Source organism: Prunus mume, linkage group LG1 (genome assembly GCF_029339155.1).
Source record: "Prunus mume cultivar Tortuosa linkage group LG1, ASM2933915v1, whole genome shotgun sequence".
Classification (NCBI taxonomy): Eukaryota; Viridiplantae; Streptophyta; class Magnoliopsida; order Rosales; family Rosaceae; genus Prunus; species Prunus mume.
In genome coordinates, this window is record NC_142698.1 from 20,325,214 (window position 1) to 20,338,623 (window position 13,410).

Sequence of the window (13,410 nt, forward strand, 5' to 3'; positions counted from 1 at the left end):
AAACATAAAAGAGAATTAGTCAAATATAAATGAGCATTACTTTATGTTGAGCAAAAATCAAGACTCTGTGCTGCCCCACGCTTATGGAACCCTCAGAACTAGAGGCATCGACACCTATTCCACATTCCTCAAGGATCTCCTGAAGTGCAACTAGTTTGGGAGAGTGGTATGGCTTATGCAATTCCGAAATTGTGTCAGAGACTCCAGGTAATAGCTCTGACAAAAGGCATGCAATGGAATCTGGAACTTTTTCCCCAAGAACAAGCAATGGATGACTACAGAGTTTAAGCAAGTACTGAAGTGCCTGCAAGACCAGATAACATATATTATATGATTGGGACTGACTGATAAAAAAATTAAAAAATTGAATCACATACAAGAATAAATAACAAAATTACCTGAAACACATGAGAAGACGCTCTGGGTGAATCACTGCGTCCTCCTGTATCTGCTGACTCGTTTAGTTTTACCATACTTGAGATCTCTTGTCTCACATGTGAACCAGAAAACTGTTCATACAATTTTAATTGTACAGGGCTCAGGTCACAGAACCTGTCCTGAATAATTTTCTCAGGAAGATCAGACAAGACTTCATCTTTTGTTCGACGGAGGAGGAAAGGCATGACCTATTTGATAGAAGACGCTTTAGTTAGAAGAACACAACCATCTCGGCCAAAACTCTTGTTACTTATGCAAAGAGTAAATACCACACTATGCATACTTCACCAGAAAAGAATGTCAGAGAACAATAGTTTGCCCTTTTCAAAAGTTCCGGTACTTGGAAAGCACAATTAAAAAAAATTAAAAAAATCATATGTTCTTATAATTGTTTGACTTCATCATTAAATTTGGGAAACAGTTTCCAGTGATATGGCATGGTCAGCTATCAAGGGGATCATCTAACCACTGACAAAGGGTTGGCCAATTATAAGCATGGTGGGTGGCAAGAGGGTCAGTCGATGGCCATTAGGCTACCATTGACCATTTTGAAGGATAAGTAGATAAATTAAGGTGGTTGGTATGGTGAACCGCATACTCTTGTTCCAGAAGACTACCCTCCACTGTCAAAGAAACCAAGCCATTTTTCCACCTCATATTGGGTAATTTTTTTATATAGCAAATAAGGTATTTTCCATTCCATACTCTCCTGTGTCGAAGCACACACCAAATAGCACAATTTCTTTTCAAGATAAAGAAATGAGGATGGTATAAAGAAACTATTCATCCACCTGCTTGTGCAATGCTTCCATAGCAAGTGCTCCTGCTTCAGCATCCTTGGCAGAGCACTTAGGATCTCTGGCTGCCAGCAGTGGTTTTCCATAAGTGGCTTGGAACTGTCCAAAGTCATGAAATCAACAATTTATTTAACACCAAATTGACAGTCAAGAAGGAGAAAAGTGTACAACAGTATTACATACAAAATTTACATACATCTCACATCGTAAATAGATTAGCAAGTCAAGGAGAAATAAAAATAAATTAAACTACTTAATTCATACGACTGACAATGGAAATTTTCCAAAGATTAGTTGATTATGAATACTTTCTCTTCTTTCAATTGGTATCATCTCTTGTGATCTTCAGTTTTGGATAACATTTGGAAATTTCATTTTAAACTCTCTTTTTGCATCCAAATAGATTTGATAAAAAGGTCTTGGCTTGTTCACTATATTCTGGACCATCTCTACATAGTTCAAACCAAAATTTAGTCTTATCAGGTTATGGACTTGTGATGCAATGCAAGTCAGGGAAAATAACCACAAATCTAACATATACATAAAACTCAGGGCTACAGCGTGTAGAGTGTAGACACACAGACTTGTTCAGCATTTTCAAAATACTAACAATTTAGTCATAAATATTTCTTCGATGTAACATTTTAATCATCATCACAATCAGTAAATTATGATTTAAGATATATCAACAATAACAATAATGACCACCTCCATCATCAAAGCCACTAAATTTAGTTAGTTGAGGCATATCAATTCAATCAAGTGCATGAAAAGAGACCTGAAGTGCCTTTTTTTTTTCATCTAACATGTCAAAATTGTGTTCAAAACAGACATTACATCCATCACATTTATGGGATGCTTAGCACATACGGTAAAAAAGAGCAATGTAAACCATGCATGCACACGATCTTCACTAATTCACATAGAAAAATCAACAATAAGCAACAGAGGAATAAATGCAATGGTTATTTGCAAAGTCATTTGGCACTGCATAATTTGGCTGCATGATCATGACTTGAGATTTATACAGTACTCAGGGCTGGCATAAAGGGGAGTCGGTTGGGGAACTAGGCTTCCAATTTTTAGCTTCCAAAAGGTCCCAAACTTAGGTTCAATACTATGTTACCCTAGACCAAATATAATAATTTTCACGTAACCCTGAATAAGGATCACCACTCAGGCCAAAACAATCCAATTTTTTGGACTAAATCCATCACCCAATGCCCAATAATCTTGTATGACAGAAAGCAATTCAACTTAAACATCCAGAAAATTATCCAAATGCTGGTTCAGCTACGAGCAGGCAAATTTTAAAAAGTTCAATAAATCCCCTCCTCCTGAAAATACATTTCCAAAATATACTATTCCCTAATATCTTCTAGCGGGATTTTACTAAACTATGAAGCAACAAGAACAAATCTAATCTTTTAGACATCCTCAAAGAATTTATGGGGGTACCTATACGAAAATGCATGCAGGGTCCCATTTCGATTGTGCCTCTAGCCTGAAACCAAAAGGCCCCTGTATTTTCACAATTTGTTTTCTATGTTTTCTTCTATAAGATATTGTTCTCTGCAAGATATTCTTGACCAGATATATAGATCCAAGAAACAGGACAAAATGAATAGAATTTAACCGAATAAGATGAACACACCTGCCTATCTGTTCCAAGAAACCCGGGCATTAGGAAATCAAAAAGGGACCACAAATCCATGATGTTATTCTGCAACAAAAGGTAGGTCACTTTCAGGAAAAATGGACAATTGCCAAGTTTTGAGGTAATTTCATACACCTGTGAGTCACCAACCTGGATTGGTGTTCCACTCAATATCAAACGATGCTGGGCTTTCAGTTGCTTCACTGAAATTGTTATTTTTGACTTCGCATTCTTGATTATGTGTCCTTCGTCTAAGATACAATAGTTCCAGAGAAGCTTTCCAAGATGATCAATATCTTTGCGGACCACATCATATGATGTTACTATCACATTATGCTTTTCAAAATGTTCTCGAAGAAAAAAGCGCTCTTGAGCAGAACCAACATATTGGAGAGTGGATATCACCGAAACATCAATGTACTTCTCTATCTCATAGGCCCAGTGTCCAACAAGTGTTGACGGACAAATAATTAAAGATGGTGAGAGATCGCTGTCATTTAAAGTGTGATGCTCAACTATATCAGAAGCCACAATAGCTGATGCTTGAAGTGTCTTACCAAGCCCCATATCATCACATAAAATTCCATGAAGCTTGAAACGTTTTAAAAAGGCCAGCCAATTTATACCTTCCTGTTGATACCTATAGCCAACAACGACAGTTAAGAACCAGAGTGTTGATTAAGTAAAAAGGAAAACTAATTTATATGTTTCTGTTTATGCTTATAACCAACAAAAAAAGTTCAGAACCGGAATGTTGATTCAGAAAACTGACAATCTTGGTTGTCAGACTATACATACTAGACGGGTGGGATGTCACCAGGAAATAAACAACATATTACAAACAAGTGAATGAAAAAAATATAATGACAGAGACTATCTCAACCCATAAGATAATGCACTCATTTTTTTGTCCAGATTAAGTAAATACTTGGATAACCAATAGAATTAAATCTGACTATCTAAACTACTTTGTTACATCTTTTACAACATAATGAGCCACTGAGGCAATTAATAAACATCTAAGAAAGAAAATAGGGTGCTTCCATAGTCCATACCCCAAACTTCCCATCCAACAAAACAAATAAAAGAACACTATTCTCCAGCATACACAGCCCCCAGCGTACCACAAACCCTAACCCTAGGGTTGAGAGAAGTAGGATATATATACATATAATGAGATTAAATAAATTAAGCTTTTGTTTTAGTAAACAGTTTCTTAACTAATTCTACCACTAAGATATATAATCATTTTTAACTTTTTCTCACTTTCGCAAAAGGGATTTAAATTTAGCTACCATCATGAATAAACTAAGTAGAAACATATTTCAGATCACCCTAATGTCAAATTAGACTTGTAGCAGTAGTTGTTTTAAAGAAAATTAAAAGCCAAGTTTAACTTTCAGTCCAGGTTCAGTCCAGGTTCAGTGTTTTAGCTACCTCCTCAGTGTCACTTTCAGTTCGGTAGAAAGCTTGTAATCATCAATATGTGAGTTGTCAAGTAGTTGCTCCAGAAATTTTGCATCCTCTGTACTTCGAGAGAAACCTTCACTTAGTCCAACAGGTGGAGGGAGGCCCCGTGCCAATGGAAGAAGAGGTACAAGGGCAGCAAAACTATGAGTCACACTCTGTCTGACTGACTGATCACAATCACTCATACACCTTAGAAGAGGAACAACTAACAAAGGAGCATATGGAACCAGCTCGACACCCAAACCCTGAACAAGCAACCTAATAAGCATGCCTGCACCTTGTCTGGCATTCACAGATGTCGCATCCCCTAACATGGGTATGGCATTTTCAATTACAGCTCCCATCACATGCATTGACATTGACTTGGCCATTGAAGTGATGCATCTAGAAGAAGCCAATCTAACAGCAACATGAGAATGGCGAACACACTTAAAGATGTATGGAAGAAGGGTGAATAGTTTTGATTTCAGATCCTCATTTAGCATAGGAGCAATAGAACGTACTACCTGCAAACCGGATTTGACATAAACAATGAGTCAAAAATAAAGTTTCGCAACAGTAGGTCCACAAATTTTGAGGGTCTACCATATGTAATAAATATATATATATATATATATATATGTTCCAATCTCATATTCCAATGCAGTGGCTATGAGCTAATTTAAATTTAAGTAAAACTAGAAAGGTCAAACAAGGAAAAAAAAAAAGTCGAAGAAAAAAGGTCCTTAACTGATACATAAAAACTGTTATGGACAAAATAAATCTTTAGCAGCTAACGCACAGAGTGCACCAGATAGCTACATAAATAACATGAACAAAATATATTTTTGATAAGATGGGCCTTTTTTGGGTCTTCGTCCAAAGACAAGAAGATTGGATAAGTTCCATTTTTTACCTTTTACCTTATGCCAAATAAGCAGTTTAATGAACAGAATCTTATCACTTAGCATTTAAGAGATTGGGTTGAGAATTTTTAACCAGGACTTATGACACATAGATCGAGGACCAAATCATTCCCAAATATTGTTCAATTCAGAAAAGCAACCTTGTTAGTATACCCCAAGAGGATAAAATCATGATTTTGAGGATTGAGAGCAGCTCTATCCAATTTGTCATGTTGAGTAACGATGGATGTGCTTCTTAGATTTCATCTTATTCTTCTCTTCTAGCTCTCTTATCTTATTCTATTGCATTACATATTTCAAAACCAAATTGAAACCACAACTTAGTCCCTTAGATCCTAGCATTCCCAAAACAAGCTATAAGAAATACCCACACTACCTTCTATTGTTTTAGACTATATCCAACAAGTAAGAATTGTTAGAGCTTTCAGTTTCCAGTTCACAGATCCAGGACATCTCACTTCATGACTGCTTTTCTTTTCAAGATCACCCATAAGCCCAAATATACTCACCAGAGAGACTTGTTGCAATTATTTTTCCATAATTCTACAACCTGACTGGCCACGGACTCCTGATACTGTATTAATGATCTCATATCCCATCACTGAAGTTACAAGAGAGCGAAAAGTTCTCAAAATAATTTTGTACATAGTACAGTGAATTTGCATATGCATACCACCTTTAGATAAATAATGATACCAAGACACTATCGTACGCAAAAATATGAGTACAGAATGCAGTGTCACAATATTTAATATCAAGTACAACAACCAACAAAATCAAGGCTGATACGAACCTGGATATTGTTTATCAGGATCTGGGGATCTTTCACAGATTCCATAGCTTGTGTAATTTTCTTTTCATCTGCAGGACTAAGGGACTCAATACTACTAGGCTTAAGAACTTCAGTGAGGCAATCCCACAGTTTAGGAAGCTTATCAAATAATGAAGCACCAAACTTCTCACAGAGATGCCTCAACGCGAGTTCAGATCCTCGTCTGCTAATAAAGCCCTCAACCTTTGACCGATCTTCACTACCAGCCAGCACATGAACCTTTGATTTCTGCTTACCAGAATTTCTCCCAAAGGAGAGAAGATCTTGATCATCAATAATATCTATGGAACAGATGACTGTAGCTTGGGGTGTTTCACTAGGATCCAAGCATGTCAAATTACATATATTCTTAATTAACTTATCATTTGGGCTAGGCCTACGTGATATACAATGAGAAATTAGCTCTGCAAGTGCCTCAGCTGCCTTCTCTTGCAGTATTTCCTCCTTCCAAAGGAATTTAAGATATATTAGATTAAATGAGCATCTTAATAATTTAGAAAGCATTATATCTAGGAGATTACCTGTTCTCTTTTGATGGCAGCCATCAAAGGCAAAATAATGGGATTTAGTCGTGCAGGAAGCTCTGACATCCAAACAACCGAAGCAGCAACAAGGGAAGAAACAGTAACATGCAGATTGCTCTGCAAATTGTTCCATAAAGTAACAGTGAACAAAATGTGACATCTAAAATATAATTTAAGAATTCGGGAAAATCTAAAAACAAAACCTTCAATAAAGATGAAAATAGGTCAAATACTGTTCCAAGAATTCTCTATAAATACAGATTAATATTTTTGTATTGCATAGCATATCAAGCACTTAAAACAGCACATCAAACAATCTTCAATTATCCCAGACATACCTGAACACATTTTAAATATCCTGAAGTTGTCAGAAGTTGTTGTTTTGCTGACTCTATGCCATCAACAATGTGCCTTTCCACAGAATCATTCCCCGCAACATCATTACATAACATTGGAAGTTTCGATGCAAAATTAATTGCACTGTCCACGCTCAAGCTTTCCAAGTTAATTTTACTAGTAGACAAAAAACTCTGAAACATACCAGACGATTGAATAGCTTTTAACAACTGACTAGCCTCACAACGCATCTTACAATAAGTTCTTGAAAGCTCGGCATAAGGAAGAAGTGAATCTTTTGTAGGGAAGGCAGGATCAGAGCATGCTAACAAATCCAACATCCCGTTTTTCAGATGGTGTGGAAAACCTGGCATAACCCCAGCATTTTCAAACATACCCACACTTTTAATCTCTTTGAACCAAGAAATAAGAACCATAGCTGCTACCTGATAGAATATGAAGACTGGTTAGATTTAAGTTAAACTTTACCAAGAGAGAAGGGGAGGATGGTGGAAAGTTGCAGTTAAAATCAAATGGTACCTGCCGCTGGACACCAGATAAAGAGGTAAGGGCATTAGTAAGTGGATCAATTGCATACTGCATTGAGCCTTCTTGCAATCTGGAAGCAAAAACTCCCAATGCTGCTGCTGTAACCACTCGGGTATGAGTTACAGACAACTCGACATCTGCACCAACAACTATCTGAACAGTATTGGTTGAAGCATCTCCAGATTTTTCCTCTGGAATTGACGCCTTTGCAGACTCCAACCCAATGTTTCTACAAGACTCATTTTCTAGCTTCACAGCTCTCATTTTAGCAGCTGCTTTAAAATGACTCTTTCGAGGGAGAGCAACAGGCCAAAACATTTTTGTACAATCTAATGCTGACCCATACGAAGTAGTTGCAAGTTCTATCCAAGAGGACATATAAGACCTTGCAGCAATTTCCAAGTCCCCTACTGGACACTGGTATAATCAAAGAAGAGAGAGAGAGAGAGAGAGAGAGAGAGAGAGAGAGAGAGAAAGAGTGAGACCAGGCATAATATTTGACAAATAAGCATCAGTCAAATGCTATCAAAAGCATGAGAATAAAGTGATTTTTTAAGTGCCCAAAAGCAAGAAACGCCAAGCAAGAGCTAGGGCTCAAGAGAAATAAGCTAAGACTGAAGTAGGTACAAGAACTTATCCATCACCTTTTTTAACAAATATCAGAGGCATGTAGTTGTATTTTATTATGGTGTAAGATACCAATTTTTCAAGGTTTTCGTTTTTCTTACCAGGTCGACCCCGAAGCCATAGTGTCTCAAAAAAAATTATTAATTTGAATTCTACGATATTAGCAACAAGTTTTAAAGAATATAAGATTACTGCACAGTTCAGGAATTATGATCAGATTGAAATAAGTTGCACCATTATTAACATTCTATAGGCTTACCAGGAAGCTATAACAATAATAATTATCCCTAGATTCCCAGCTACTAAAGGAACGCGAGCAGCAGAAGAATAAGCATCTACTTCGGGAAGAAATCGAAAAATCTCTTGGGAATCCTACAAGATCCATTTGTGCTTTTTTCTTTGGGATCTTCTTCTGGAAATCCCAGCTATTCTTAGCATAACATTGAGGAATCTCGTTGATATATTACTCAAGCAAGCTTTAAAATCAGGTTGGTTGAAAATCCTCCCAGAAGTAATGATTTACTGATAAGAAGAGGTTGCATATCTATCTCTAATTTTAAAAGACCAAAAGAATAAGATGCACTCATTACACTTTGAACTTCTACCACTGAATTTCAGCTTCTCAGACTTCCAAAGAACTTAGGAACACATTTAAATACATTCGATGAGAATCCATATCTTTGGCCAACACAAAATTCAAAACATTGATGGTTCTTACGACCTTTCTGAATGTCTGGTCAACCCATGGATAGTTATTATGAATTTACATTCATAGTTTAGTTCGTGAAATTTTTATTTATTGAAGAAAAAAATTAAAAATAATAAGAATAGATCTGTACAGGGGGAGGACGAAACAATACAGAGAAACTAAAAGATAATGACACAGAAGTATCCTAACTAAAATTAACAGTGTTAATAAGAATAAATCTGTATAAAGGGGGTAAATGCTTTCAGTCTTAGTAATTAAACCTGTTAAAATGATGCTAGTGACAGAGATACATCAATATGTAAGGACACAAGAGCAAAGATGGAAACATAAGGTGTCTCTATAACATATATGTGAGTGAAACACAGACACTATGTGAGAGAAAATCACATTTTCTTATCCTTTGAACCTTTGGAAACAGAAAAACATAACAAGAAGCAGATAAATAAAGAACAAAAAAGCAAAAAATGAAAGCTCTTAAATATCACTAAATAAATAACCTGAATAAGGAGCCTCCAAACTCTCTCTGAACGTTTCAAAATTTCATCATTTGATTCAAGCAGCAAATTCTGGAAAACAATCCGAAGGGTATCGCCCAAAATAAAAGAAGGCCAAAATGAAGTACTTGATTGCTCGGAGATGCTCCTTTTGTATCCTGCTTCAAGTAGTCGCTCCTGCAAATGAAAATATTAGAGAGAGTTAACTGTTAGTATACATATTACAAACACAGAAAAACAAACATATACTTATACACGCAAGTGCAAACACATACTTACCCCCACACACGCGCATGAATATATCTATAAGCATACTTATGTACATCTGAACCATGATCAATTGCCCATTTTATAAAAGTCACCCGCAAATTAGTGCACATAAAATAATTACTGTCTTTAACACAGTAAAATCAACATATAACAAAAAATAGGTGGTAATGGTGAAAACACATTCTTGTGGCGGGACAACTGGAATGCAACTGGTATTCCTATTGATGTTAATGTTAACCATGTTCATGACTTGGATATCAGTCTGAAACTCAAGTGAGTCACATTATGGTTAATGCATCCAATCAGCCAAGGATTGAAATATCGGCCGATACACCGATATATCTGCCGATATATCGGTATTTTCAACCATCGACATCGATACTGGGGGGTAAGGCCATATCTTCCCCTGTATCGACAATATATCCCCGATATTTTGCCGATATTTCCCGATACCCATAACAGAACCCAAAAAAAATTCAGAAGTTTTGAAGGCAATTGAAGCAAATTGAAACCCAAAAATAGTTAATCCTTGCCCAAAACCTTATAATTTATTAATATGATGAATCTATGCACAGTCCACTGCCCACATACCTCCAATCCATCCGAAGAGGACATGGCGATCAGTTTTGGATCTATGAACATAGGAACTAGACCCAGTACTAACTCAAATGAATCTTATGATGTCTATGTTTATGTCATGTCTAATTATAGTGGAACTAGTTATGGAGCTCAAGATGATAAAAACAATTATGGACCTACTAGTTGGTTAATCCTAACTATCTCATATATGGGAGGACAATAGGGAGCTCAAGAGAGACCTATGTGCACCATGTTCAAACATGACTTATAAACTGCTCGGGTTACATGACTTGGTATGAGTATTGTATGAATCTAGATGGTTGTTCCTCATTGTTTGAACCTCATTGGAGCTCTTCATTTATGTAGATGGACACTTATCTAAATTGTATTACAATGTTTAAACAAACTATGGATTTATGCATGGTTTATTCATTCTAATTAACATTTTATTTTCAAACTTTTCATTAATGCGCATTACATACCACTTATATTTCATCATATATATATCTTATTATTAGTAAATTTTGAGTTTTATTTGTTCAATACATTCATTGATAATGTACATAACATCTCTGAAAGTTTTACACAAAAATTATGTGTTTCAATGCCTATATCTGTCATTTTTGTTGATTTTTTCCTGATACCTAAAACAATAACGATATATCCCCCGAAATATCCGTAAATTGGAGGCCCGATATTATCTACACGGCCGATATTTTAATCCTTGCAATCAGCTAGATCAAATCAGCTTCACATTATTTGTAATGGCTGTGTTGTTGTCCAGTGAACAACAACTAACGGTCACAATATGGTGCGGACACCAGGAAATCTGGTTTCTTTAATAGTGTTAACACTTGCAAGGCCAATAGGGGTACCCTTTCTAAAGAGTGGTGGGTGAAACTGGCTTGGTTTATGCATTGCCTCATAAGCATGCTTTCATAACTTCGCTGGCAACCAACACAGGATTAGCAGATTTTCCATTCCAGGCTTTTTGATTTGCTGATCTAAATGATAACCTAGATTCATCCTTCATTTTTACTTTTGTATAGGAAACAAAAATCATTGTGTTCACAAAAGGCAATTGTACAAACACGACAAACAGAGCCAAGAGTAGCTTACCAAAGTGAGGATAGCTGAATAACGGACAGATGTGATACTATGCCTCATAAAGGGCCACAAACGAGGCGCCAATGTTGATAACATAAAAGGATTATCCTGCAAACTTATGCCTTCTCCAGTATCATCAATGCTACCCAGTTCATTTAAATCAAACTCAATGTTCTCTTTCAAAGTCAATGCCTCAAAAATCTTAGGAATCATCTCTTCCTGGGAATATATTTCAGCCAACAGATTCATTACACTGCAAAAAGAAACATCCATGATTTATCTACAGACTTTGATGCATATACAAACAAGAAAGGACAGACTAAATAGCAGAAGTGGTAATACTTTTGGATATATTGGGGAAGGTGAGATTAAATAGTTCTAGATTGGATCGGAGATCATGGGAGATTGAGGAGCAGGGTTCTTTTTCCTGCAAGTCTTTTAGGTCTTTTCTTCTCTCTACCACCAGGGATGTCTTCCCCCCTTCCATCTCAATCTGGAAGGCAAAGACACCTCCTAAAATTCAATTTTTCGTGTGGCTGGCAGCAAATGGCAAGATTAATACTTGCAATAGCATTCAAAGGAGGCAACCAAAGATGTGCTTATCCCCTTCTTGGTGTGTTCTTTGCAAAGAGAATGCAGAAAACATTGATCACCTGTTCATTCATTGTTCGTATTCTCTAAAATTATGGTGGAGGATGTTGGATGCTCTTGGAGCGGAGTGGGTGATTCCTAAAGGGTGTTTTGAACTCCTTAGTATCAATTTGAGGGTTTCGGGAAGGGGAAGAGAGCTGGAATCCTTAGGGTTTAGGGTTTAGGGTTTAGGGTTTAGGGTTTAGGGTTTAGGGTTTAGGGCCAGTTCAAGGACTATCACTACTCTACCATCATGAGAGACATGATGGCAGTCTTAAGATGATTTTACTGAAATTTTTGTGTTTTTTGTGTTTTTTAATTACAGAATTATTTTAAATCTTAGTAGGTCAGACACTCTCTTTTTTAGGTCTTGTTTGTTTTGATCGAGGATTTTTCCTCTTGATTATCAATACAATGTTTCTATTCAAAAAAAAAAAAAAAAACAATATCTCTAAAGCGACTTCACCAAGATATCGAAGGAGAATCTAAGAACCTAATTTCTTTTTTATTAGGAAACAAAAATGCATTAAGAAGATAGGAAAACTACAACACAATGGGCAAGATGTCCACATAACAACCTCAAAAGACAACAGAGAACCAGAAAGAAACAAAAAACAATAATAAACAGCTGCATTCCAATTTGCAAAAATTGTAGAGAAAGAAATATCCTTAAACCAAGAAGAGATTGAAGCCCAAAGACATGCCCAAAAGCGAACCCTCTCCCACAAATTATGAATCTCCTCACCCTTCATTGTCAAATGTATTCCCCTACCCCAAAATTACCCAAAAAATAGCCATCACTGAGCATCTTCCAGAACCATGCCATTCTTCCTTCAATCAAGAACCTTATGCCTCTTGCCAAATAAACCCACACACTCAGCTGGGATAACCCAAAACACATTGGCCTCCCTGAACAGCTGTAATCAGAGAGAGAGCAATCGCGCATTGCAGGAATGAATGGTTCACACTCTGCTCCATCTCTGCAATAGCATGACACAGGAAGAAGCAAACAGAAGGTCTTCTCCTCTAAACCATATCACAAGTATCAACCCTCCCAGAAGCTAAGAACCTAATCCTATATCACAGTAAATCCACTTCCTCTTCCATGTCCCACAAATTAGCAACCAAGTGAAAAATATGTACCTATTTGGCATACCAAACTTAAAATCAAATTAAATGGCACGGATGCAAGCATTTCGTTCAGACGTGTATCTGCTACTCGTGAATGACACAATGCATAATATTAATATGTGCAACAATGCAGCAACACCATGTAAAATAGCTGAACAACTAATTCGACAACATATGTATTTAGGTTATAGGATCCTCAAATAATTTGAAAATAATCCCCCTGTTTGCTGAAGTGACAGTACAGTTATTTTTTTTCTTGTTTCTTTCTCTGTGTAACACATATATTAGCTTATTGCACTCATTACCTTAAAAAGACTGATGCTGATATCGATGGCAAAAGAGACTGACATCAAGT

The 13,410-nt window shown here is 36.5% G+C and overlaps 1 protein-coding gene across 3 annotated transcripts in view; it reads right to left on the bottom strand.

The window, feature by feature from the left end:
• The window catches only part of RGD3 (ROOT GROWTH DEFECTIVE 3), a 30,214-nt gene that overhangs the window by 1,930 nt on the left and 14,874 nt on the right, over positions 1–13,410 (bottom strand). For 2 of the 3 annotated variants that reach the window (XM_008220807.3, XM_089049990.1), the window contains exons 13-24: positions 11,307–11,547; positions 9,342–9,515; positions 7,500–7,925; positions 6,962–7,405; positions 6,621–6,740; positions 6,061–6,543; positions 4,330–4,868; positions 3,043–3,532; positions 2,890–2,958; positions 1,230–1,334; positions 399–626; positions 41–304 (exon numbers count right to left, since the gene is read on the bottom strand). In XM_008220807.3, coding sequence (XP_008219029.2) covers positions 41–304; positions 399–626; positions 1,230–1,334; positions 2,890–2,958; positions 3,043–3,532; positions 4,330–4,868; positions 6,061–6,543; positions 6,621–6,740; positions 6,962–7,405; positions 7,500–7,925; positions 9,342–9,515; positions 11,307–11,547 — 3,583 coding nt within the window. Of the gene's footprint in view, positions 1–40; positions 305–398; positions 627–1,229; positions 1,335–2,693; positions 2,740–2,889; positions 2,959–3,042; positions 3,533–4,329; positions 4,869–6,060; positions 6,544–6,620; positions 6,741–6,961; positions 7,406–7,499; positions 7,926–9,341; positions 9,516–11,306; positions 11,548–13,410 lie in introns of all 3 variants that reach the window. The other variant, XR_016125978.1, reaches the window with a different exon arrangement.